Below are 27,979 nucleotides of genomic sequence, written 5' to 3'. Positions count from 1 at the left end.
TTGGATAAGAGCGGAGTCCGGTGGGCTGGACGGGCAATGACGCAAGCGAGGGGGCGTGGCATCGGCCTCAGTAATTTTACACAGGCTCCTGCTGCACCATGCACCACGCACTCCGGCTCCTCGCGCGGTCGTGTCGCCTCGTGCGAGTTCCACCCTCAGCCTCAGCCTTGGCTCCAGGCCCTGGTGGCGCGGCCACCCTCCCATTCCGGCCTCCGAACGCCGCTGGAATGGTGAGCGCGGGCTCCGGTCCTCCCGCGTCCCCGCCGTGACCTTCAGCCCTACGGTCGCGGGCAGGGCGCCCGCGGGCCGCGGGGAAGAATTACCCGGGGGTCCCCCAAGTCCGGCACTATGCTGTGCTCCCGCGCAGCGTGGCGGCCTTCTCTGTCCGGGGCACCGCATGCAGAGTGGGGTTGGAGTCTCCACCCCTGGGTGACCGCTTGGACGGGGGCGGCAGCTGCCTGCGAGTCCCGCTGCCGGGACTCTCCACGAGCAGGCTGGGCCTCTGCGCTTTGGAGTAGCCTTCCTCGGCCGCGCTTGCTGCGCTCCCGCGCGTGCAGGAGCCCCCAGCTCTTGGGACAGATCTGGGTGGGAGAGAGGGTGGGGAAAGGGAAAAGCTCCCGTCCCTGCCCCTCAATAGGGCCTGGCTGGCCAGACACTGGCAGAGTAGTGCTAATCTGGTCGCCTCTGAACTCTGGTTGCTAGAATCACCACGCTACCTGAACTGCTTTCGGGTTCAGGTGATCTTGACCATGATACCAAAAGATATTCTGATTTATTGATTTTTTAACTTATTGAATGATTTGATAATGCAGTTCATTATTTTTCCTTGTACCAGTTTCCCTTTCTTAGTTATATTCGTTCACTCTCATGTTACAGTGGATTTGAAGAGCTATCCAGGACAGAGAGTTTTTTGGAATACAATGTAGCTAACAGAAATAAATGAGCCTTGTGGTCTGAAAAAACAGAGTCAAATCCCAATGCTATCTTTTAGTGGCTGTGTATTTTTGTCCAAATTATTTAACCTATCCAAGCTTACATTTTCACAATTTGTAAAATAAAGATAGTAATACTTACATTTGTGTGGTTATTATGACAAAATGTGAGACAGTTTACATAAAGCAAAAGCAGTATATGTTCAAATAGTGTTTGCTATTGTTTTTGTTTGTTCTTCAATATAAGTTTGGAGTATAGTTGAGGATATCTTGATTGGTGAATGAAGGCTTATATGGAAACAGTAATATAGATCATCCATTTGTGAATTTTGTTAATTAGAACCTAAACTGAATACTCTTAAAAATATGAATAACCTTTGCATTCAATATTGCATTAACTCTTACATAACTCTATAATACCACAGAAAGGAAGTATTAGAACTGTCCACAAATAAATAGCATTCTTCTAAATCCTAAAAGAAAATTTAGAAGCAACTATGACATATGAAGTTAACTTTAAACCAAAGACTATTGCAGATACAGGCATCAAAGTCATAGAGGAACTCAGTGAATTATCTAAAATTAGAAGAAATATGAATAAATTTTAGAATAGAACTAATAATTTATTCATATAATACTAATTCAATTCTTCAGTGACTGTCAGTAATTAAGAATTTACTCTCATGGGTGATACATTTAGATGGCTTATTGTTTCTATTATATCTGACTTTTTGAAACAGAAGAAATGAGGTCTGTCCAGAAGGCATCCAGCCATGTACTATGAAAAATAGAGACATTTATTGAAGAAGATAGAGGTTACAAGAAACATACATAGGACAATGATGCCTCAGTCCCCTTTAAAGTAAGCACCTTGGGAACTCACATAGTTTTCCCAATCACCATCAGCTGCCCGGTCATATTTTCCTGAATCTCATCGATGGTCTGAAATATCTTCCCTTTCAAAGGTGATTGTAGTTTTGGGGAAGGCCAAAAGTCACAGTGTGCCAAATCTGGTCTGTAGGGGGGTGAGGGCTGTCACTTGAAAAGAATGTATATTCTGCTGCTTTGGGATGAAATGCTCTGAAAAATATCCATCAAATTCATCTGGTTTAGTGTGTCATTTAAGGCCTCTGTTTTCTTGTTGATTTCCTGTCTAGAAGCTCTGTCCATTGATGTCAGTGGGTGTTAAGATCCCATATTATGATTGTATTACTGTCGATCTCCCCCTTTATGTCCATTGAGATTTGCTTTACATATTTAGGTGCTCCTATGTTGGGTGTATAATTGTTTACAGGGTTTATATCTTTATGGATCGACCCCTTTATCTTTATGCAGTGTCCTCCTTTGTCTCTTATTATAGCCTTTGTTTTAAAGTCTATTTTCTTTGATATAAGTATTGCTACCCCAGCTTTTTTTTTTTCATTTTGTTTGCATGAAAAATCTTTTTCCATTTTTTACTTTTAGTCTGTGTGTATCTTTCATTCTGAGGTGGGTCTCGTTTTCTTATCCATTCAACTATCTTCTGTCTTTTGATTGGAACATTTAATACATTTACTTTTAAAGTGATTATTGATAGGTATGTATTTATATGGCCATTTTATTTTTTATAACAATGTTCCTCGTTTTTTTTCTTCATGTCAAGGAAGTCCATTTAACATCTTTTGCAGCACTGATTTAGCTTTAGCTTTTTTTTTTTGGTCTGGGAAATTTTTTATTTCTTCTTCAATTTTAAGTGATAGCTTTGCTGGATAGAATAGTCTTGGTTGCAGGTCCTTGCTTTTCATCACTTTGAATATTCCATTCCTATCCCTTCTGGCCTCACATGTTTCTGTTGAGAAATCAGCTCACAGTCTTATGGGAGCTCTCTTGTAGGTAACTGTCTTCTTGCTGCTTTTCAGATCATCTCTGCCTTTAACCATTGCCATGTTAATTATATGTCTTCCTGTGGGCCTCTTTAGATTCTTCTTCTTTGGGACTCTGTGCTTCCTGGATGTATGTGCCTTTTTGCTATACCACATTCAAGAAGTCTTCAGCCAGTTCTTAAAATAGATCCTTCATCCCTTACTCTCTCTCTCCTTCTGGTACCCCTACACTACACATGTCATTATGCTTTATGTTGTTCTAGAGGTCCCTTAAACTTCTCATTCTTTTCTTTTTTTTTTTTTTCCTGCTCTGATTGGGTGTTTTCTGCCACCTTTTCTTTCAAATTGCTGATTTAATCCTTTGCTGCATTTAATCTCCTTTTGATTCCTTTTAGTGTATTCTTTATTTCATATGGTGTGTTCTTCATTTTTCACTGCTTTTTTTCCTATTGTTTTTTGTGGCCTCTTTTATGCTTAACAAAATCTTTAAGTTCTCACTGAGTTTGTCCATTCTTGCCCTAAGTTTCTTCAGAATCTTTATAATCATTGTTCTGAACACTCTCCCTGGTAGATTGTTTGCCTCCATTTCATTTAGTTCTTTTTCTGGGGATTTCTTCTGTTCTTTCATTTGGGGCATGTTTCTTTGGTACCTCATTTTGGTTTCATCTCTATATTTGTTTCTGTATATTGGTTACATCCGCTGTGTCTCCCAGCCTCGGTAGGATGGCCTTATGTACGAGGTGTCCTTATGTGCTAGCCAATTACTTGGCTAGGGATTTTAAAATCTTTTGAATTCTTTGACTATGCTTATTTCATGCTAGGTGACCATGCTAGGTGATAATTCATGCTAGGTGACCATGGATTAAAGCTCTGAGTATCCCTGTGAAGTTTCCTTAATATACAGTATCATGTTTAAATTCCAAATTTCTAGTGGTTTACAGTAAATTGTTTTAGTGTCAAAATGTTTTTTTGAGCAGTTGTTCTTTTTTGTTATTAGTATAAATTGATGTGCTTGGTAGAATCCTAGTTTCTCCATAAAAGGGACTTTGGGTCACGGGTTCTTATTCTGGATGGTAGATTGGCTTCAAGATATAAACTCCCTAAAATCATATATAAGATTATATATATATATATATTTATTTATTTATTTTGGTTTTTCTAGAGAGGGGATCCATAGCTTTCCTCGTCTTCCCAAAGGGTTCTGTCACCCCAAAAAGGCTAAGAACAGACCTGGTCCATCCCCCTTCGTCTGCACACCTCCTTCCGTTTGGAGAGCAGAAAAGCTGACAGGCGGAAGGTGACCACGGAGTCTGGGTGATCTGTATTGCACTAAGCTGTCTCTCATGCGTGGTGTTTGTAGACCACAGTCCAGCTCTGTTTAAGTATATAACATTTTCACATTTTAAAGTATCGTTCTTAGACCACTTTTCTCAAGTTCCCAGCCAGAGAAGCATTGCCCTAAGTACACTGACTTGGCCAGAGCTTGGTCAATAACAGGCATATTCCTGAATTGGAAAGATTATTTCTACTTCAGAACCTGCCTTTGTGTTTACATCTGTGTAGCGAGTGACGTCTGCAATCTGGCTTTAACATGTATATTAATAAGTGTGTGTGACGGTCATCTCTCAAAGAGCTGGAAGAGGAGAGTGGAATGAGAGTGAAAATGCAATATTTTGTCCCTGTGGTACTTTCTAAAGTTTCTCTTCCCTTACAGTTGATGTGCTTTTGATACTTGATTCCTGTTCAAGTCCTAACAGTGTCTTGCCTCTGTCTTCAGGCCAGCCAGAATTCCTTTCGGATAGAATATGACACTTTCGGTGAACTCAAGGTCCCAAGTGACAAGTACTATGGCGCCCAGACAGTGAGGTCTACCATGAACTTTAAGATTGGCGGTGTGACCGAACGCATGCCTGTGAGTAGGGGCTCCTTTTGGGTGAACTGGGATTTGTTCTAATGAGCCATTTTATTTTATAAATAAAATTTTATGGGGCTAAAATGTAGTTATTAGAGATTTTTGTGAGTAATAAGATGTTTCTTTCATTAAAATGTGACTTTTTAAATACTATTATTTTGAGCTGTGACTTGGAATATTTTGAATTTGTATTTGATAGAACTAAGTGACTTGTCTTTTTATTTTTGCTGGGATTTTTCAGATTTTTACTAGGATTTAATAGTTGGTAAGCATTCTTAATTTCAATACTTAAATATTGTTTATTTATTTTACCAATTAACACTGAGTTTCAGAAAACTGATTTAAAAGAGACAGAGTTTTCTTTAATATTATACTTTCTATCTCCCTTGGTATCAGTTTCTAGAGAAGTATACACAAAACCTAATAATATTATTCTTTACCATGTCTGGCATATAGTAGATAATACGTGTTTGTTCAACACCACATGAATGGCTTAATGATTAGAACACTTTCTGTCATATTTCATTAAAGCTAAGGTGACATCAGTTAGAAGGTGCATTGATATGTACCACTAGGAAAGAAAAGAGATGCCAGTTAAAGTTGTGCATGTCATCAATTGTAAGATGCATCTTGATTTCACAGATGTCAAAGTGTGAAAAGAATCGGTTAAGTATATTACCCATCCCTCTGGAGCCCACCTGGAGTGTGAAAAATAGTCGCTTTAGGAATGCAGGGTAGCCTCAGAGCCTAGAAGTAGCCAAGGTTCATCTGGTGAAGTAATGTTTAACAGTTATCTTCTAACTGTGCTTTTTACAATAATTTTACAATAATTTTAGCTTCCATATTTTAGCTTATTCCTAAGCCTTTGAGACTGTTCATTCAATTAGATAATAGGCAGCTGAATCTTCTTGGAAGAAAATCTTTGTTATTGTTACCTGCAGCTAGCTTGGTGAGGTCGACCCACACAGGGTCACGTGACACAGTTGGGTGACAAAGGGCAGCAACTGATCCTGAAACATTCTCAGATAGCTCAACTCTTGGGATCAAAGAGCTCAGTCTTACAGTGCAACTCCTGGGATTAATGAGGTCAGTTCTAACCTGTACGATGGGAGTGAGCACGGGTCAGGGTTTGATGCTCCCGCTGCCACCGGCAAGGTGCGTGGTTCTGGGCGCTTCGCAGGATTGCTGCGGCCGCTGCTCCAGACACAGGGCTGCTGTTTGGGTTGCACAGCTGAGCCAAATGGGCACAGGGATACCAGTTTTGCCACATTTGCCATCGTCTGCATTAATTTCCCGAACTTTATTAAAGATGAAGCCTACTGTCTGTCCATTGAGCTGAACAGTAGGATGAAACCCAACCCTTTGTACCTGAAGTCCAAAGGAAAACAACATTAAAAACAGTTGTGAATTTCTAATGTGAATAAATTGAGAAGAACCAGACCCTTCTTTTCTCTCCAGTGATACATTTTACATTTTACTCTAATAGTGGTCAGTGAAACTCTCTGCTGTGACCTTTTTTCCTTTGCATGAGTCCCCACACACACGGGTCAGTCACTCCAGGCAGACGGCCAGTCGCCACTGGCACGTGCTCACGACCCACCGACTTGCTGTCGAAACCGAAGTGCCCGTTTGTGTCCGCCTTCACGGTCCTATGTTTCTAACCCCGGGGGCCATTTGTGTCCCTACCATTTGGGTAAAACGCTCACGATGTTTTACTTCATGTTCTTCAAATTCAAAATGAAAATCTTCTGGTTTTTATTTCCTTTTTGGCTTGCCCCTTGGCTTATCCTCTTTGGCCCGGGTTTAATGTGTCTTATTCTTTATTGTTTTGTTTTTCCACTCCCAGTCCCCGTGAGGATCGTAGCATCTCCTTTACGAATTCACCACTGTCTTCCTCAGCCTTCCTGTCTCCCTTCCGCTCTCTTCCCCCCCCAGCCTGGTAGGGGGTGTATACCACAGTCCGTGTTACTGATTTTGACAAGAACACTCATTTTCCTATCTTTTGAAAACGAGATACCGTTTCATTGCAACCTCGTCAGAAGTTACTCAGTTCATCCTTTTAAATTTGGTAAGGTGATTTGCAGGAGAACGTGAAAAGATCTATAAACTAAAAAGGTTTGTCAATATTTTTTTCCATTTGGTAGTTTGCCTTTTTATTTTGTTGATGGAGAAGGAAAGGAAAAATTACAATGCAGATTGGGATCTAGTGGGAGAAAATCATGGTTATTGCTGGCAATATGATCAAGCACACATCTGAAATAAGTGCGTGTATATTACATTGTGAAAACAGGATAAATGGCGCGTTGTCTGTGTGTGAATATGTGTGTGTGTGAGACACACACACGTACCTATGTGAAAGGTCAGTGCACTGGCTTTTGTTTGGTTCCCCAAGCAAAGGGACACATGATGATGATTCTTGGTCCATTAGGTACCTACCTGTCTATAACCTTTCTCTATATCTTAAACATTTTAGGGTCACAGTGTTACTTGAGTTATGTTATGTACAACTTTTGCATCTGCATAAAATATTAATCTTAAATTTTCATACTTACCCAAAACTGCAAATCTGAGATGTTTCTCTGATTGATTCTAGATCCCAGTTATCAAAGCTTTTGGCATTTTGAAGCGAGCAGCCGCCGAAGTGAACCAGGACTATGGTCTGGACCCGAAGATCGCCAGTGCCATCATGAAGGCCGCAGACGAGGTGGGAGCGACGAGCGGGCTCATTCCTAGAGGCAGCAGCCGCCTGTCACCCGCTGGGTGATAGCAGGCTCCGCAGGAGAAAGCGAGCACTGCGAATTTTGGAGTTAATGAAGTTCAAGGCAGGGTGGGGGGAAGCCCATTGCGTGGAGTTCTCTGGGTCACGGATGAAGTGAGTCCTCCTGGACGCAATCTTTGTTCCGGCGGGAAAGGGGGTGGCGACCCCCCCTAGGGGAGAATGCCCTGAGCCCTGCTCGGAAACGGCTTTTATTGGGATTGGTGTGCATAGGGGTAGACAGCAAGTGCACATGGCTCATCAATCAGTGCCAAAAGGCTCTAGTCATAGAAAACAGGTATTACCTATAGATAATAATCAAAGGAACACAGACATCTGCCTCAGGTCACGGTCTGTTAGACGTGCTGACGCCAGATGGCCTTGAAGACATGTTTCATGAGATAAGGAGTTCACTCCTTATGCCTTGAACTTAAACATCCGATTTATGTCAACAGTGCCATACACAGCAAAACAAGCTTCAGAGGGTACAGTGTACACTTCAGGCCCGACTTCCCGCCGGAACCCTTGGCGTGAGCATCGGGCCACGCTGCCACCTGCATGCCCAGCGTTGCAGTGGGGACTTACAGGCCTCTTCCAAGGCCTTGCTCGTGCCGGGCTGCAGTCCCCGGTACCACACAGAGCGGTCCCCAGCAGCAGGGTGGCAGCATTATTGGTGAATGAGGTTATCGATTTGGGGCTTCAAATACTGTGGCAAAATTTGTGGATGGTTGTATACCCTCTTATTGATTCTCTTGACTGTTCCTTTAATTTATATAGTTGTATACAGAAAAACTGTATGATGAAACACTCTTTAAATTTATATATTTTATTTCTTATTTTATACATAAATGATTCACTTAAAAACTAGTTGGTTATTTGATAGTATGTATGGGGAAAGTTATTTAGTTAATTCTCTAATATCATAATCTGAAGGAAGCAATCAAACACGACAGTTTAAAAACTCTGTACATAATGTTGTTCACTGCAGTGCCATTTGTAATAACAACAGATTAGAAAGTATCCATCCCTAACAGCCACATGTATAAGTTATACTGTGATGCCATAGAAAATTAGTTTTCTAAAGAATGTCACGGAACAAAGCCTACCATATAAGAAGCAGTGGGGGGGGGTAGCCAAATATGTGTATTTTATGACCCCAATTTTGTTGAGGAAAAACGAACAGAAGCTTTCTCGTGTGTGCACACGCACTCCCGCCGCGTGGCACGGAAACTGGGAAGAGACACCAGAGCGCCAGCTGCCTTGTTCCTGAGGTCCGGCGCTGTGGTGCCAGTGGACTTTCCTTAGTTCTCCAGATTTCCCACACCTGTCACCTAATATTTCTGCTAACCAGGAAACAAGTTTTAAAGTGAACCAGTTATTAAAGGTAGTATATTTCCAAAGTGCATGCTGATTTGTTTAAGCTAAAATTATTCCAGAAGGTGGTTAAGCACCCACTATCTTAGAAAGCGTACAGTCCGAAAACAAGCACAGCAATTGGAAGTATAAAAATACGACAAAAGCAGGAAGAAATTTGGACTGTGCGTCTGTACTTGGCAGTTGCTACTCACTGGGCATCTGTGTGAGGAAGCAGCTATTAATGAATTCATTTTCATGTCACCAGTCCATTCTCACACTGACTCCAACTGTCGCATCTGTTGGATGACCCTGCCGAGCACCGACAGTGAATGTAGCTAAAGACCCAACAGTTTGGCAGCCCTAATATGTGGCCCTATCTGCATGTTAGCAGGGGAGGCAGTTGGAGAAGCAGGGTTTGGTTCAGTTCCGTTGACTCCCATAGTTTAGCACTCACTCGTCAAAGCGGCCGCGCTTGGGACGAGGGATGCTGCGGAAGCCTGGCTTGCCGGCCAGCCTCAGACTGTGCGGCACCAGCAGTAAAACACACCTTTAAAACTGTGTGGTGCATGGTACCTACTTAATCGTAGTTGATTAAAATAGCCAAATGAACGTTGCCTTTCTTATTTTAAAAAAACCCCCCGTGTCTAACCCTCTGTTCTGCAGGTAGCCGAAGGGAAACTAAATGACCACTTTCCCCTCGTGGTGTGGCAGACTGGGTCGGGAACCCAGACAAACATGAATGTGAATGAGGTCATCAGCAACAGAGCCATCGAAATGCTGGGAGGCGAACTCGGCAGCAAGAAACCGGTGCATCCCAACGACCACGTTAATAAAAGCCAGGTCAGCGTTTCGATCTCTTTCCTCCGCTGGAAGTTGTGAAGAACACCCGAGGTCTGTCTTATCAGGCAGGCGTTGGCTTATTGGCAAGGAGAGTCATTCTGCTTATATTTTTCAATGGAAAGGACTTCTTAGATGTTCTTATTTCTTCCAGGAGTCTTGGGTCTAACTTCAGAAAAATCACTTTTAGGGAAAAATGACTTTCAGGACACCTGAATTTAGTATATGTGTATATTTTTATTGTTTTGGATTTTTAAGAACTATTTTGAAATAGCTTAATTTTATAAAAGAATTGCAAAGATACTTCAAAGAGTTTCTGCATACCCTCTACCCAGCTTCCCTTAATGTTAACCATTTAATGTAAACCCGGTACATTCACCACTCTGAAAAATGAACATTGGTACAATGCTCTTAACTAAACCGAGTGTGTTAGGGTTTCTCTAGTTTTCTGCTGATGTCCCGTGTGTCTTCAGGATCCAGTCCAGACTGCACATTGCATTTGGTCACCATCTCCCTATAGTCCCTCTACTGTGACAGTGTGTCTTCTGTCACTTTCCAAAGTAGTGGTCAGGCATTTTGTCCCTTGGCTTGCCTTTGTCCAGTGTTTTCCCGTGATTGGACTGAGACTGGATTTTGCAACGAGTGTTAGAGAAATGAGGGCTCTTCTCGTTGCATCGTGTCAGCCGTGCGTGACAGCCACGTGGCTGTCGGTCCTGGCGAGCATAATGGGCATCGCTTGGTTGGGACGGTGTCTGCCAGGTCTGTCCCCTTCCACTCCCTGTTAGCGGGGAGTCACCAACCACCTCCTGCTGCACCCCAGGAACTGCACGTAAGCCTCACTCCCAAAAGGAAGGAGTTTCAGGAAAGTTTTGGACGTGTGCTGAAATCACCACGGAATTAACATAGAACTTGAGACTCTGCGGATATCCTCTGGCTCCTTAAACTTTTGCCCGTGAATTCCAGCATTCATCAATGGACCTTGCCTATAGCAATTACTGTACGGTATTTTGGTTGAGGTTTCCTATGCCTCTCGTGCCTTCTACATTTATTAATTAGAATTTTGCTATAAAGATTTGTCATCTTTGTTCTCCCCACATTAATTTATGTATTCAGTTGTTAATGTATTCAGTATGGTTTCATGAATATGTATTTTATTCTTAGAGGTATAATCTAATGCTTTCCCCCCTAATACTGTTGTTATTTATATGGTTGCTCCGATTGTCCCAGCTTTGGGAGTCCACTCAGCTGGCTCTTGTGTACTGTGGGCAGGCCAGCATCCTCTTAGAAAACCCAGTGGTTCCCTTTTTGGGACTAAAAGGTGCCCCCGGCTCATCGTTTTGTATTTCCCCTGGCCTGGCCCCATACACACCCGTCTTTCCAGGGATCTCTCAGAGGGCCTTACTGGAGTATGATATTTAGAAACTAAGATCTATGATATTTAGAAACTAAGTGCTAGGTGTGACTAAATATGGAGATATTTAAGTATTAAGGGGGAAATTTTTCTCTTTTTATTGAATTTAGTGGAGTGACAGTGGCGCACAGAATCATACAGGTCTCCAGGGTACTGCTCCATAATGGGGAAAGTTTTGTTACATAAATTCATTGTGTGAAGGATCTTCAAACCCAGGACTTGCCTTGAAATATGAATTTATCTTTTATATACACTGAAATCTGAGATCTGCTTCAAATGACCCAGTGTACGTGGTCGGGGGAGGAACTGAGGTGGTGTGGTAGATGAAATATGGCTCACTCTGTGCTGGTAGTTATTTGAATTTAGGTGATAGGTATGTGAGTGTCCGTTGTATCATCCATCCTGCTCTTGTAAGCAGTTTGGTATTTAACGTAATAAAAAGTGAAAACATATATAGTGGGTACACCTTTTTATATGGCATCATAACTTAGAAGTATGGAGTTACGGGTGAGGAGAGAGCATGGAGTGCTCCTTTGACTTCTTCGTCAGGGCCCAGCATGCTCATCCTAAATATTTTGGCAAGTCAAAAATGGCAGCTCAGCTTTCCTGTTTTTCAAGTGCTGACCTACCTCAGCATTTTCCTTCAGGTCCATCAATGGAGAAATGTTTATGAGGGATGGTGTGCACTGTGTAACTGTAAGGTGTTATTGCTGTCCTCACAGGCACGTGTTAACCATTTCTCTCTTCCTTGCTGTCATGTATTAGCAGTCAGGTGGAATAATCACGAACACGTTCATTGCAGGTGGTACATACAATATACCATCAATACAATAAGGACATTCCATAAAGGAAAGCAGGTTGCTTCCCATTTGATCCTAAGTGACCTCAGACTCGCCACACACAAACGTGATTGAGCACTAAAATGATGCTGAGTGTTTAGTAGTCGTTTAGTGAGGTTTTTCATTGAGACATTTATTTTTTTGTTGCCTCTGATTTAACATTTTACATTTCTTTTGAAAATTCTCCAACAGAGCTCAAACGATACGTTCCCCACGGCAATGCACATAGCTGCTGCGATGGAAGTTCACGAGGTGCTGCTGCCCGGGCTGCAGAAGCTACACGATGCTCTCGAGGCGAAATCCAAAGAGTTTGCCCACGTCATCAAAATTGGGCGAACTCACACACAGGATGCGGTCCCGCTCACTCTGGGGCAGGTATACGGGAGGGATCCGATTTGATTTGAGTTCGGGGTCGGTACAAATGGCCAGCGTATTACCTGCTAAATCACACTGGTTTGGAAAGGCAAGTTGATAACAGCTCAGTTCAGTGACAAGAGATTGTTCTGCATTCATCCGTGAGCACTTTTTATTGACATCCGCCTAGGGGCGGGGCAGAGCACACCGGCCATGAGCCAGACTGCAAGGCAGCCTGCGCAGGTTCACGTCTTAGCTCTGCTGTGCACAAGCTGGTGGGCCTTAGGAAAATTATGTAGCCTTTCTCTGCCTCAGTTTTCTCAGCTGTAAAATGAGGAACGTGACATCTTTTTCGTAGGATAGTTGTGAGGGTCAGCAAGCTGATCAATGGAGAGTGCTTGGAAGCATGCCTGATGAGAGTAAGCGTGTACTGGCATTAGCTATCGTCATCATCATCTTCACCCTTCTTTGTCTCTCTTACTCTAATTAAATTAGTGCGCTCTTCAGATGCTAATGTTGAAGTGTTTAAATGAGGCATATCTTACTCTAAAATTGTTTTAGCCACATTTGAAAGTGGTATTATTCTCTTCTCCAAATTACTGGGAAGTATTGTATGTTTTATCTGTACCTTAACGCTATCTGATGGTGTGTATCACAAGGAGATGTAGGAAATACACAGAACAGGGTTTTTTTTGTCTTAGTGAGCTCAGTCCAGTTTGGGAGCTAGGACATACACAAATTATACGTCAAGAAATGGTTATATATGCCAGGTGTCAAATGATGGTTTTGTAGAAATTGAGATGAGGGTGCGAATGTGGCTGCTGCTGACTTCCTACCATTTATAGTCTTGTTCAGGTGATAGCAAACACTGAAAAAAGCTTGGTTGTTGGGTTTAATTTTATCACTGAAGGAACGAGGAAAATGTGAAATGATGAACTGAAACACAGATGGTATGACTGAACTGAGCCCACTCAGTCCAGTTACCTTTTACAGCTGTCTCTGACTCTTGGCATCATCACTGGTCCCAGTGCCATGCTGAATTTCTAAGGAGGTGTAGTATAAGTCTTTGAAACTTCTCAGCACCCCTCTCTTCCAGATTTTTCCTCTCGCGTGTGTGTGAGTCTCACGGTGGAAAGCCACTGTGCTCAAGTCCGTCTGGGCCACCACACACCCTCCTGTGCAAAGTCGTCATTCCCCCTGTTGTGACAGAAAGTTCTGTTGGACAGTTTGACTTTATCTTATCAGAAGCCTTCATACTTGCTTTCATTGGAGTTGTCTTTCTAGTTTGTGTAGTTTTTTCCTGAATAAAAATATATTTCCTGAGTGAATGCAGTAGGCGCGTGTATGGGTGATCTCAGGTCAGATGGGTCAGGTCTACTTGAAAGGAGTTACGTCTCCTAAAACTAATCAGGAGGAGCAACATCTTCTAACTAGTCAAGAGTATTTGTGGCTTTTCAGTGTTTTTAGACAGGAAAAAAGAGATTCAGTGTAACTGTATATCCGGGCTCGTTCAGGTGAGTTCCAGTGTATGCCTCTTGCCCCCGTATTTGTCTTCATGGACAAGGCCCTTGCTGTGCCCAAAACACAGTAAATTCTGTGGTTACCTTGTGTAAAGTGTGTCATATTTTAGAAAGCAGTGTGACATTAGTAGCATAGTTAAAACGTTCTCATATTCCCCATCAGGATTTTAAACTGAAATTGTAGGGAGAGTATTTCTATGTTTATATTTTTCTTGAAAGGATTCAGGGTGGTTTTTTTTTGCTTTCTCAAAGTTATCTGGGAGACACCAAAATATTAGAAATAACTTGCAAATAACAAATAATGTAATGTAATAAAGTCGTTCCTTTTTAAAGTTTGTTTCCTATGTTCTTTGCTTTCTATTAAGACTAGATTATAAGCAGGTGGCATGTTAGCAGTGGTGTGATCTTATCTCATAGAATTATAAAGCCTCATTCTTTCCTCTACGTGGCGCGTCATGTGAATTAAAGTGGCATGAATACCTCCAGAGTAACTTAAAATTTAGTGTCTGAAACGTGGAGAAGAAACTTCTATTTAATGCAGTTAGACGCACTCCTAAGTCATTAGGCAATTCTGTCTTCTCACCTTGGCTGCCGTCTCTGTTCAGGAGTTCAGCGGGTACGTCCAGCAGCTGAAATACGCAATGACGCGAGTGAAAGCCGCCATGCCACGGATCTACGAGCTCGCGGCCGGCGGCACTGCGGTCGGCACCGGCTTGAACACCAGAATCGGCTTTGCAGAAAAGGTTGCTGCCAAAGTGGCCGCGCTCACAGGTCAGTGACGAAATGAATTACGACTCGCTTTATTACACTAGTTTATATATTTTCTGGGTGTTTCTGCTTTAGACTTTTTGTGAGTTTAAAGTTAAAAGTGATATTTTGCCATCAAACATTTGTGTTTTATTTTAGGGGTGTTTTTTTCTATTTCCTACCATTGTGGTTTGAAAAGATGCTTGGTATGCTCTCAGTCTTCTTGAATTTGCTGAGTCGTTTCGTGGCCTAACACGTGGTCTGTCCCGGAAAATGTTCCCTGTGCGCTTGAGAGGGACGTGCTGCCGCTGGGCATAGAGTGGTGTTCGAGTCCACTCCTCCTCACTGCTCCTGTCTGGATGGTTTGCGCCCCTTGCTGAAAGTTGGATTTGAAAGTCCTCGGCTATTATTGTAGGATCGTTTATTTTTCCTTCTAGCTCTGTTAGTTTTTGCTTGATGCATCTAGGTGCTTCAGTGTTGGGTGCATAAATATTTACAATTGTATCTTCTTGACCCCGTATCATTATATAATGACCTCCCTTTGTCTCTTTTCACCATTTTTAGTTAAAGTCTACCTTACCTCTGCTTTTTTTGTTTGTCCATTTCCTAGAAATGTCTTTTTTCCATCCTGTTACTGCTGTCTTTTGGGGTAAAGTGAGTCTTTTGTAGATCGCATATTGTTGGATCGTGTTTTTTTTATCCATTTGCCCATTCTGTGTCTTTTAATTAGAGAATGTAATCCATTTACATTTAAAGTAATTATTGATAGGTAAGGACTTTACCATTGCCATTTGTTACTTGTTTTCTGTTATTTTGTGGATTCGCTGTTCTTTGTTTCTTACTCTGCTGGCTTTCTGTGTGTTTTGATGTCTTTTGGTGTCAGCATGCTTTGACTGAGAAATCTGCTTTTTAATCAAGAAGAAATTTATGGGAGGGTTTAAAATATGTGGCTCTTCAAAATTTTGACCGTGGGAGAGGCTGATGGAGACGGTCTTGCTCGTTTTGACTCCTGAGTGTCCCAGGGATTTGTGGCCCCTGGAGGGAGGAGGCAGGGGAGCAGCCTGGGCTGGAGGAGGAGCTGTCCCAGGAAAGGCAGGAAGGGACTTTGACCTACTTTTCGCCTTTATTCGAGAAGTTGGCCTCCACACACCTGGGTCTGCAGCAGGGAGGTACCTCCCTGTCTCCAAGTGTTTGTGGGACTTGTTTTCTCATCCGTTACATGTGCTGGCGTTACTGATTCTTTCTACTCCTTTAGGGCTTTCTAAAGATATGTGGACAGACTTTAGTCTTGAAATAGACTTTTTTTTTCCCTGGAGTAAATTTTTTTCCTGTAGTTTTTGGTTTTCACACACTGAACTTTCCATTTAACTTGCTAATATTATAAAACCATTTAATTTTACCTGTTAACTCATATAGATAACTCATTATCTTTTTTTCAGGCTTACCTTTCGTTACAGCTCCAAATAAATTTGAAGCTCTGGCTGCCCACGATGCTTTGGTTGAACTCAGCGGAGCCATGAACACGACTGCTTGCAGTCTGATGAAGATAGCAAATGATATTCGTTTTCTGGGTTCTGGTCCTCGCTCGGGTCTGGGGGAACTGATTTTGCCTGAAAATGAACCAGGAAGCAGTATCATGCCAGGTAATCAATTACAGAGCTTGTAGATGTTAGACCGGGGACTCGACAAAACCCCGGCATCTTGCCTACCCAGCATGTCTCCTTTGGCTCGGGATCCATGGTCCCAGAGGAGGGTGGGGACATGTGTGGCACCCTCATTTCAGAAGGTCCTTCTGAGCCCCCTTTGATCCGGACTTTGGGAGCCTCACCCAACAATATAGGAGGAAAGACTTTTCGTTCGTAGTGTGCGTTTTGATTCCCACACTGGGAAATGAATAATAGTTCTGCCGTTCATGGTGCACAGCCAGGAGAGTTTTAGAACAGGCTGTTGAAGTGACCAGCATGGGTTGAGTAAAAATGAATGACACCAAACACCTCTCAATTCAGTTTTTGCTTTGGAGAAGTGACACAGGCAGTGGACACCTGGACTCCAGCGAGTCACTGGGCAGGCTCACATGACGTTCACTGAGGCCAGTGGAGGGGCGTGGGCAGTGCCGTCAGGTGAATGCAGCCGGGCACGCAGTGACATTGCAGGAGGGACTAGTGAGTTGACTTCAGACTGGAGGAAGGCCTTGGTGGCACGCTGACTGGTGAGCCGAGGGAGGTGCCGATCGTACTAGCAGACGACTTACTTAGCTGCGATAGCAGGTCCTCAGGTGACCGAATCCGGTTCACAGTGTCCTCTGTAGTTGGACTGAAACCGACAGAGTGACTTTTGATAGTGAAAAAGAGAGACCTGACTGTAGATTCTTTTAACTCGACGCATGTGAAGAAGGAGAGATCTGATTTTAAAGTATTTCGTGTTGAAAAATGATGTGCATTTAGTTGATTGCAGATTCAAGGTGATTGCCTAAAAAAGAGAAATGCAGAGTTGCAGAAAAGCAAATAATCTTCCCACTGTGTTTCTTTGTATTGGTCAGAGGAATCTGGGGTGTTTGGTTCAAACTTGATGGGTTACCAGAATGGTGGGGTTCTGGAGACTCATACGATGGATAGGAAAATTCCAGTTTATGTCACCGTCCTCTGAGAAGCGTCCCAAGTGTGGGTCAGGTCCCTCTTCTAAAAGCACACCCATAGCAGTCTGCCCCTCTCTGCCTTTACCCCTTACCTGGCATAATTGCCAGCACACTCTCCCTGGCCTCCAAGCTCTGCATCTTTCTTACTTATGTGGTGCAGCCAGTGCCTGGCTCTGCGAATGTTGCTAGAATGAATGAAAGCTGCGGAGATGGAGAGAACTATATTTAACAGGTGGCTGCGGGTACTCACTACTCATTATTTATTAGCCACGGAATGATTCACAATTTGTGGCTACCCGTCTCCCTTTCTTTGGTCAGTTTGTTTCATTAAATCAGCACTGGTGGTTGGGGCCCTGCTTTATTATATATCTTTATTTAATGAAGTTAGATTCCCTCCCATTCTCGGTTATTTGACATGAAACCCAATCTTAACTGATGGGAAGAAGTTACGAGCATGTTTGACATGGAGTCTCTCTCCGGTGGTTTTCTTGAAGGCAAGGTGAACCCTACGCAGTGTGAAGCGATGACCATGGTTGCCGCCCAGGTCATGGGGAATCACGTGGCCGTCACCGTCGGGGGCAGCAATGGACATTTTGAGTTGAATGTGTTCAAGCCGATGATGGTAAGCTTTCCATCTGATTCTTTACGTTTTTGACTGAAGGCTGAGAGTCTTGGTTTTTGCCTTTCATAAAGGTTTCTGTAGATCTCACATTAGGTATGCCATGATATATATAATCAGCAGTTGGAAGTCAAGCATATATTAATGTTAGAGGATTCAGCCCAAATATTCAGTTAGCTCGAGTAATTTGATTGTTTGCTTTAATAGGAAGAAAACTTCTGGAAGGTAGGGTACAGGTTTCTTCCTTGCCCTTCGTCAGTGGAGATACTAGTGGGTAGAAATCAGTGTGAGCCGCCTCAGTTAAAAAAGAAAGAAAGAAAAAGAGCCCTGCCTCAATCCTGTCTCCTCACGCTGCTCCTTCCTTCTCCCCTCAAATCCAGTCTCAAAGAGGAACGGGTCCTGGCAGGTGTGACTCAGTTGACTGGAGCATCGTCCGTTGACCAAAAGGTCATGGAGGTCACGGGTCTGATTCCCCATCAGGGCACATACCCCAGTTGTGGGTTCAATCCTTGGTCAGGGTACATACGAGAAGGCAACCAATTGATGTCTCTCTCTCTCCCCCTCCCTCTCTCTCTAAAAAAGCAATGAAAAAAAAAAAAAAGTCCTCAGGTGAGGATAAAAACAAAAATTAAAACAGGAACAAAAAAGAGAGTAACCCATACTCAGTCATCCACGCTGTGCTCACTGCTTGTGCTTGAATTGTGGTTGCGGTCACTTGTGACCTCGGTCCAGTAGGCGTGCCACCGCTCGCCTGGCAGCGTCCAGCCTTGACTTTTGCCTTTGTGACATACTCTTCGTCCTTGGTTTCTTCAGCATGTCCCCCCACTTTCCTTTCCTGTCTCTCAGGCTGTCTCTCACTGGTTCTACCTCTTCCACATACCTCAAAAACGTTGGGTTCACTAAAACTTCTTTCTCCTTCCTTTTTAAATTTTTTAAATTTTTAAATTTTTTTTAAAGATTTTACTTATTTATTTTTTAGAGACAGAAGGGAGGGAGAAAGAGAGGGAGAGAAACGTCAATGTGCGGTTGCTGGGGGTCATGGCCTGCAACCCAGGCGTGTGCCCTGACTGGGAATCGAACCTGCGACACTTTGGTTCACAGCTCACACTCAATCCACTGAACTATGCCAGCCAGGGCTTCTCCTTCCTCTTTATGAAGCTGGAGTAAGATGGTATCATCCTATCATCCATTCCCCCAGCTTCAGATAATGAAGCTGTCAGCATAAGAGTCCTGTATTTGTGTAAAGTGTCACGTCTAAAATAGAGAAGCCGACTTCCAGTTTGTATCTGGTGTAAGGTCTGATTTTAATTTGATAAGAACACACAAATGACAAAATTAAGTCTATTCATCCGGTGTATTCATGAAATGTTCATTGAGTACTAGTCCGTACCGGGCACTGTACTGGTTGCTACTGTCAGAACAGTGAACAGAACAGATAGTTTGCCCCTCTGGATTGCACGTTCCAGTGGAAAACAGAAGACAGGCTGAAGCAGGACTCAGACCTGGAAGCTTCTGCCCTCAGGTCACTGTACAGACAGTTACGCCGCTGCCTAGCAAATGTCAGTGCGTAACAATAAATGTCTGCTAGTCTTTACAAAAAACCTCTTTTGTCTTTAATAGAAAATAAATGTAGATAATCAACATTGCTAATAATAGTCATCTTGAAGTTCTGTGAATTCTACTCGAGTTCATTGTTGGGAGCATAGTTTTCAGACTCTGGGGTTTTAGACCAGAAGAGATTAGGATGTGGATATTTGTCTTAACCCATATTGAAATGTTACCAAAAAGAAAGAAACGCTAAAACAAACTAATTGATTTTACAGTTCGTATATCGTGTGAAAAGCTGTTTTGAAGTGACTGTGGAATATGTGTTTCCTTAAATATAAGAAAGTGTGGTGATCGTTAGAAACTGGGAAGCCCTGACCCCACCGGTTCCCACTGCCTGACTTCCGCGTCTGGGCACCTCTGCCTCCTGCGGGGAAGACTGGTTCCCTCCCAGCCCCAGCCCCAGCCCCAGCCCCAGCCCCAGCCCCAACCGCACCCCCACCCCCGCCCCAGCCCCAGCCCCAGCCCCAGCCCCAGCCATCTAACTCCTCCCCTTCCGGGGGCTTCACCTCTTCCCACCATGAGGGTCAGCCTCCCTTTCTCTGTGCTCTCACATTTCATTCCTATTTTGTGATGCCGCAGGCTGTCTTGTGTGTTAGTTATTTATGCTTATTATCTATTCCTCTTAGATTTCTGTGCCCTCACATGCTTATAATTTTTTTCATATTTGTTTTCTTGAGTCCAGTGCCTCCAAAGTTGTAGGAGTGCTGTATGTGTATTGACTCATGTATTCATTTATGAACCAGTAAGTAATGCCGTATGTTACTGGGCCAAAACAAAAACGTTAGGCTTAATAAGTCTCTCCCCCTCTCTTAGATTAAAAACGTGCTGCACTCGGCCAGGCTGCTGGGCGACGCGTCCGTCTCGTTCACGGAAAACTGCGTGGTGGGCATCCAGGCCAACAAGGAGAGGATCGACAAGCTGATGAACGAGTCGCTGATGCTGGTGACGGCGCTCAACCCGCACATAGGTAAGCGCGGAAGGGGCGGTAAGCGCGGAAGGGGCGCCGTGCGCTCGCGCGCGCAGAGAGCCAAGAAGCGGGAGAGACCGCGGATCCGTGGTCAGAGACGGCAGCTTCCTTTTGGACATTGTCGAAGTAAAATCTTTATAAACACATTTGAAATTGAGCTGTAAGACACTATATGTAACTTACGAATGTCATAGTCATTTCAAAAAATTGATCGATTAGGCTTTGTTTTATTTGAAAATGTGGTAAAATCAGAAGTAGTAGTTCAAACGTATTGGAATCTTACTGGAATTCAGGTGCTTTATATTCCGAGACGCTGGGAAGGACCCCGTCCGTTGGGAGTGTCACTAGGTGGCACTGGCCGATTAGCAACAGGGAACGAATTCATTGTTCTACCTGCTCTAGACGCTTGGCTGCACTTGGTTTCCGTTGTGTTCCATTAAAATAAGCAGGGTAATTCATTATAGGGAAAGGGGGGAAATGCCAATGTTTTGTCTAGAACCATGGCTTTTGTATTGCAAGCCTTTTCCAGAACAGTCAACATTTCATTCTGTGCGTTCAGCGTAGACTTTATTAGGGACGGACCATGGTGACCCCATTCAATTCACTGATTCGCAGGTTTTGAGGCATCCGCTGCTTTATGTGACGCCGGGCTAGCAGCCTTTCCCACCTTCCCCTCGCTGCTGAGCTGGGAGGAGCATAGCCCTCGGTTGTCTGTTTCAGAACAGGTTATGATGAAGTCATTGGACACATGGTCGCCGCTTTAAAACGTTCTCCTGTAATCCTGACCTTTCGGGGCTGACTCTGTATTCTTGGCCTCACGTCAAGCTTCAGTTGTGGTCTTATGAAGGGGGAGCTCATCTGACTGCGTAAGGTGGCTCTGAGCCCAGTGTCGTAATGACATTTTGATCCTTTTGAAATTATGGCACCTCAGCATCAGCTGGTGACAGACACGGGAGCCTCTGAGCGCCCCCGTGAGAAGTGCTTTACTACGTCTGCACCTCAGAAGGTGCTGTCAACACATTTATATTTGAGGTGCTCCAAAAGCTGTGTTATGGAGGGGTCTTCCCAGGAATCAGCGTCCTGGGAGGTAAAGGCCATACAAGGAAAAGTGGGCAAGCCACGTGTGACTGGCAGCAAAGCAGGAGCCTTCCACCTCTGCATTGTGGGCTCTGTGTGCGTGTGCTCTGTGTGCATGTGTTCTGAGTGCATGTGCTCTGTGTGTGTGCGCTCTGTGTGCATGTGTTCTGTGTGTGTGTGCTCTGTGTGCATGTGTTCTGAGTGCATGTGCTCTGTGTGTGTGCGCTCTGTGTGTGTGTGTTCTGTGTGTGTGCTCTGTGTGTGTGTGTTCTGAGTGCATGTGTTCTGTGTGTGTGCGCTCTGTGTGCGTGTGTTCTGTGTGTGTGCTCTCTGTGTGCGTGTGTTCTGTGTGTGTGCGCTCTGTGTGTGCGCTCTGTGTGCGTGTGTTCTGTGTGTGGGCCCCGTGTGCATGTATTCTGTGTGTGTGTGCTCTGTGTGCATGGGTTCTCTGTGTGTGTGCTCTGTGTGCGTGTGTTCTGTGTGTGTGTGCTCTGTGCATGTGCTGTGTGCATGTGTTCTGTGTGTGGGCCCCATGTGCATGTGTTCTGTGTGCATGTATTCTGTGTGTGTGTTCTCTGCGTGCATGGGTTTTGTGTGTGTGCTCTGTGTGCATGGGTTCTGTATGCATGTGCTCTGTGTGTGTGCTCTGTGTGCATGGGTTCTGTGTGCATGTGTGTGTGTATTCTGTGTGTGTATGTTCTGTGTTCATGTGCTCTGTGTGTGCTCTGTGTACATGGGTTCTGTGTGCATGGGTTCTGTGTGTGTGTGTTCTGTGTTCATGTGCTCTGTGTGTGCTCTGTGTGCATGGGTTCTGTGTGTGTGTGCTCTGTGTGCGTGGGTTCTGTATGTATGTGCTCTGTGTGCGTGGTCTATGTGTGCGTGTGTTCTGTGGGATGGCAGAGAGCTCAGGGTGCTGAGCACACCACTTGGACTTCTGTGTCAGTAGTCGCTTGAAAGTACAGAAGGGCGAATATCGCCCCCTAACGTTTGACAGGAGAATTCTTTGTCCAAATTACTCTGATCGGTAAATGCCCTTTCCAGTGTGGTTAGCCTTCACAAACTCAGTTACGCAGTGAAATTAACCGTGCCCATAATGTGTCATATCAACAGCGAGTAATTGTGTGCAGACATGTAACATGTCTCCTGGTTGATGGTTGGATGTCTCAGCAGGCTTCTCATTGGTCATAGTTCTCTGACCTTGGTGGTTTTTTTCCTTTGTCCTTTCTTGGTTTCATTTTCATTTTTTCTGTTCTTTCTTACTTTTGCCTTCTGACTTTTTAAAATTATGTTAAGTCAGAACAACTTGTAGAATTCTCCTGCCCCTACCTTTGTTAATTTTAAAAGCTAGTAACCCCGCAGTGAACAGTAGAAGAATATATTTAGCTAAAACCTACTGCCCCCCCACCATCCCTCTTGCGTGGGGAGAGGCCGGGTGTGGGGCGCCCAGCAGAGAAGAGCTGTCAGAGGTGGCTCTGAGGGGCGTCTCCTGTGAGCCCAGGTTGCAGCTACGGCTCCGGCTCCGGCTGCGGCTCCATCTCCACTGGCAGAGCGGTCCCCGCGGGCCTGGGCCCGTGGCGCCGCAGTCGTTAGCCCCGTGATGCTGCCTTATGAAGAGGATCGTTTCTGGTCAAACGAACTTGAAACAACACAGTCAATACTACTCAGATGTGTATTTTTGTGTCTCGTTGCTTTATTGTTTTTTTTTTCCTCTGAAGATAACCGAGTGAGTGGGCAGTTTTAATTTAGGAACAAATCTGTTGTAGAGAGTGTGTTTACATCTGTGTTACATAAGAAAAGTAAAGATTCTATGCTCTGTAAGACATGGCAACTCTGAAGATAACCACTGTTAGAAACGACAATAACATCATCACTGTTAAGTATTTTTAAGATGGAAAAGTATTGCCAAAGAGCTCAGGAACTTCACTATCAAGTAAATAATGACTGCCTTTCCCTTCAGAGCGCCAGCGTTCACTACTCACTCCTCTGTCGCCTTTCCCCCTTCCTTCAGGCTACGACAAGGCAGCGAAGATCGCTAAGACCGCGCACAAGAAGGGGTCGACCCTGAAGGCCACGGCCGTGGAGCTGGGCTACCTCACAGCGGAGCAGTTCGACGAGTGGGTGAAGCCGCAGGACATGCTGGGACCGAAGTGACCGCAGTGCCTGCGTGATAAGAACGTGCCGGGGGAACGGTAACATGACACAGACTCCTGTTTTTAAACAAAGATGGGTAAATGCGGAAGGAAACTGCTACTGAACTTGACCGTCTGCAGCGGAGCAGTTCGGACAGTACGTAAAACTCCAGGACCTGCAAGGTCCAAAGTGAAGTTAAAAGGGTAAAATAAAATAATTGTATAAAATCAAGAAGAAAACAGCCTCTTTGATTTTAAATGCCTTGGGGTATTGTAGTTGAATCTGATATTTGTGTGTGTTTATCACTTCACATGTTTTATAAAAGAGCCACATCAATTTTTAGGGAGTTTTAATTTTTTTTTTGTTACTGGTGTTTTAAAGGTATTCCCCTGGTAGTGGAAAACTACTTGTTATCTCAGTCCCAAATCTTGCCTTCAGACATCCTTTATTTTCCGTCATTTGGAAGCAGAAGCTGACCAGCGTTTGCCTTTCTGGGTGGGGGTGTGAGTGTGTGGGCACTCGTGTGTGTGGGTGTGCGAGTGTGTGGGCATGCATGTGTGTGTACACCTACATGGGCGTACGTAGATAGGGCAGAACTTTCGGCCAACCCAGTAACTGACAGGATTGTGGAGGGAGTGATTCCCACCAACTAAAGCGTCTCACCTGTAAGCAGTGCTCTAGGAAGTGTATTAAAAAAAAAAAACAGGCTTCTCACCCCTAATGTTCTTGGAAAGGTAGTCACATCAACACCCACTCCCCTGTGGTCCTGAGAAGGTAGCATATATAGATTTTAAAAGCATAATTAAAACAAAAACCCTAATATAACGTGTCAATTATACCTCCATTTTTAAAGAGTTTTAGAAACATTGTGGTAAAAGAGGAAACTGTGTTCTTACAACTAATCTCTTGAGTCTGAGTGGACATTCTTTTTACTGTCACAATGTTTCGAGCCCTTTTTAAGGGACTGTGGAGGCCACAGAGTTGACTTTTCAGCTCACACAATATTCTTTTTGCCGGCGTTTTCCTCTTGGTGATGATGTGATGTTTGTGCAGTTGGCTTTAAAGCAAAGCATGCTTTCCCTTAGTCTATTTCATGGTTTTTAAAAAAATTTTATTGGAAAAAAATTATAAAATCAGCTTATCAGTGCCTGGAACTCCTCAACCAAGCTGGCAACTATTCTGTCGTTGTAGAACTTTACATTGGCTGTTTGGCCTTAGCTGCCATCCTTGGTCTAAACAGGCTGTTACTCGAGGGCTCAACTAGAGATGGAACTGTTCATGCAGGAAAGATAATGGAGATCGAGTGCCCAGCATCAGGGTTTGCACAAAATCTGAGGCTCCGTAGATGGGGACTGTCTACGATCTAGCACATTCTCAGCCGTCATTGAATCCCGTGAGCTGACAGCTGTCTCTGCGCCATGCGGGTGAAGGAAACTGCTTTTTGGTGCCTTCCTAAGGAGGGTTTTAGAGTTTCCCGTCCGTGGGTGGACTGAAGGTCACTTTCAGGGTTTGTGCACTGAGGGCAATTTTGTCGTGTAGGGGACATTTGGCAGTGTGTGGAGACGCTTTTGGTTATGACAACGGGGGGAGAAGTGGGCCACCAAACAGCTTGTCGGGCACGTGGCAGCCCCCACGGCAACGAATTTTCCAGCTCAAGATGTCGATAGTAACGAGACTGAGGGGCTTCCACCCAAAAAGCATCTCCGGGGATGCTCACCTTTTAGTTAGGCTTTTCTGCTCGTGTGTGTGTGTATGTGTGTGTGTGTGTGTCCGTCCTGGGGGTGCCTCGACCTTATTCATTGAAAGCTTGAGGTGTCTTAGATGTGAGCATGAGCAGGAAAGGGACATTAACCAATCACGGTGCTCCTGCCTTGGAATGACATACTTCCGGCAATGTGTCTCAAGTCTTGTGATCGATGATAAACATGATGAGGGTCAAGGATTTGCAACAGCGTCCGGCAAATACATTGAGGATGGAGACAGGACCTGTGAGCAAACATGCAGGGTGACGAGGGCCTTCTGGAGCAAACACACTTCAGAGGAGGGGTGTCCGTCCCGAGCCACCCCAGCTCAGCCTACAGAAGCAACAGGGAAGTTGGTGGAGAGCCCTGGGCCGAAGCTACTCATTGGGCTGTTGAGTTGTGTTGATGGAAAAACGGTGTTTTCACACAAATTTATGAGACTATTTCACACTCAAACATGTTAAAGTCGTGTTCTTGAAGATGACTGTGTTCTGTCTCTTCTTCAACTGTCCTTCTTGTCTGTAGCTACAGCAGCAAGAAACCTTGGAGAGACGAGCTTTGTACTTTCATAAAAGATTATGAAGATAGGACTAAAACCAGTAAACTGAAATGAGTTAGTTTCTTTTAAAGCAAATTTTGTTCCATTTGTTCTGTCAAACATTTTTCAAAAGCAATTTTTCTGCATTACTAATAGCCTTGTGGTAAGAATGGTAAAAATGGTAAAATTACTAATCGCCTTGTGGTACATCATCCTCTAATAGTTTTCTTGGAATCGTGTGGTATTTTCACCAATCAAAGCGTGCCCACACACACACACACTTGGCATGTATTGTCTATTGGTATTATGATTTTAGCTGAAGCAGTATTTGACTTTATATTTCCATAATTGTTAGATGGAATTTCATGACTCTCCCTTTCAATACTCCCTAATCAGAAATGACCATCCATTTCAGAAAATCATCCTAACTTTACAGGTACAAAAACCACAACACAGTAAATATCACAGAATATTTTTCCGAAGTATATAAGTATATAACTCCCTGGCATAGCATAGTGGTAGTTAAACCAGCCAAAAACCAGGATCTTTGTCTAGGTTGCTTTGGTTAAATCATGGAACTTTCTCTCTCTCTCTCTTTCTCTCTCTTTCTCTCTCTCTCCCTCTCTTCCTCTCCCCCTCCCCCCGCCACCTCCCTCTGGACTGAAGAATTAGATTAAAATGTCCCCATCATCAAACTTCCAGCGGATAAGTTCTGTGCCTATAACAACTTTAAATGTGCCTGAGTTTTTATCTTACTGGGGATAAAATACAATGAAAATAAACATACCTGGAGCATGGATAGTATCTTTTCGAGGTAGAATCATAAAGAGATAGACATCAATTTTCACAGGTCCCACGAGCAGTTTTCTCAGGCGTAGACCTCAGAGGGCCAGTGTGTAGGGAGAAGCACAGGAAGAGGAGGACAGAGGAGGGAGGGGGTGGGGAAGAAGTGCCGGGCGCATGGGTCCAGTGAAGGGAAGGAGACGCAGGCTAAAATCAGGCAGGGAAAGGGAAGGAAGAAGGGAGGCTAAGCTCGCTGAGAGCTGCGTGCCGTGGTTACCTGGGCTGTGTGTAGACCTGCGCTCCTCAGTGATCTCTTGGCAAAGGCCCGAGTCCTCAGGTAGCTTTTTTTTCCCTATCATTTTCACCCACAGCCTCAACTACGATTGCCTTTGAAAGATACTGTTTCCCAAATGGTGTTCCTACAGAAAGAAGTCTGGATTCTACACACTGCTGCGTGTCTCACCACCAAAGGGAACATTTAGGGAGAATAGTTAGGCAATAGTTGGGCAAAATAGTTGGGCAAAATGAACCCCAGAAGAAACTATGCATTTTAACAAAAAACATTGGTTGGTGAATGTTAGCGTTTTTGTGAATAATCATGATGAGTCCCTAAGTAATTATAATTTGTTCTGTACTCTGTCACCATTCTTTTGATTTGAGGCTTTTATCATTGAACAAAGTTGTTTAGTTGTCCTTATTTTTAGGAGAAGACTCACAGCATTGAAATATTTCAAATGTCAATGATGTTAAATTTCTTGAATATTTTTCCCTTCTAGTGCCTGATGAGTCATAGGACTATCATTTCTGTCCCAAAAACACTCTGGTGACACCAGACTTAGTCACAAAACCATTACTGTGGCAGGGAGCGGGGAGCAGGATATGGGAAGAAATCTAAACAATGAGAAGAATCTGGATGAAACTCAAAGTTGAATTATTACCCACCAGTTAAAAGCAAGTTGATTTTAAAGTAGATTTCCAAACCTACCAAGGCTCGGCTGCCCTGTTAGCATGCTATCCCTAGATGCACAAAATCTGAGCTTTCAGGGCTATGCAGCTTAGATGCTATAACTTTATATTTCAATGTTTTTTTTTTCTCCAGCGTGATGAATGGGGTTTGGGAGGGTTATCCTTAAAGAGACTAAGTCTAGTCATTGGCTGTGGGCCCTGAGAGGCACTCTTACGCCACAGAAGCACAAGGCTGGAACACAGCTACAGCTCACCTGATGGAATGCATTCTGTTGTGAAAGACGAAACGCACAGTGAGAGGCTCTCCTTTCACAGGAGGGAGATGGATGGACACCAAATGTCGGTTGACTAGTAAGTAAATCGTTTGCATCAGTAAGTCATTGCATACT

At 43.9% G+C, this 27,979-nt stretch overlaps 1 protein-coding gene across 2 annotated transcripts; it reads left to right on the top strand.

Moving 5' to 3' along the window:
• Nucleotides 1-39: 39 nt before the first annotated feature.
• Nucleotides 40-23,901, top strand: FH (fumarate hydratase). 2 transcript variants are annotated; one of them, XM_028531165.2, is made up of 10 exons: nucleotides 40-230; nucleotides 4,572-4,706; nucleotides 7,300-7,410; nucleotides 9,481-9,657; nucleotides 12,097-12,279; nucleotides 14,384-14,549; nucleotides 15,965-16,168; nucleotides 17,655-17,782; nucleotides 20,201-20,354; nucleotides 23,440-23,901. In XM_028531165.2, exons 1-10 carry the CDS (start codon nucleotides 99-101, stop codon nucleotides 23,580-23,582), a joined length of 1,533 nt encoding a protein of 510 aa, XP_028386966.1. In that variant the 5' UTR covers nucleotides 40-98; the 3' UTR covers nucleotides 23,583-23,901. The 2 variants fall into 2 exon arrangements, with proteins under 2 accessions (XP_028386966.1, XP_035872096.1); XM_036016203.1 differs by lacking the exon at nucleotides 40-230 and adding an exon at nucleotides 271-429.
• The last annotated feature ends 4,078 nt before the right edge of the window (nucleotides 23,902-27,979 follow it).

The sequence above is a fragment of the Phyllostomus discolor genome, chromosome 15, assembly GCF_004126475.2.
Source record: "Phyllostomus discolor isolate MPI-MPIP mPhyDis1 chromosome 15, mPhyDis1.pri.v3, whole genome shotgun sequence".
NCBI lineage: Eukaryota > Metazoa > Chordata > Mammalia > Chiroptera > Phyllostomidae > Phyllostomus > Phyllostomus discolor.
Note: the sequence above shows the minus strand (reverse complement) of the source record. Positions and strands in the feature narration are given on the sequence as shown.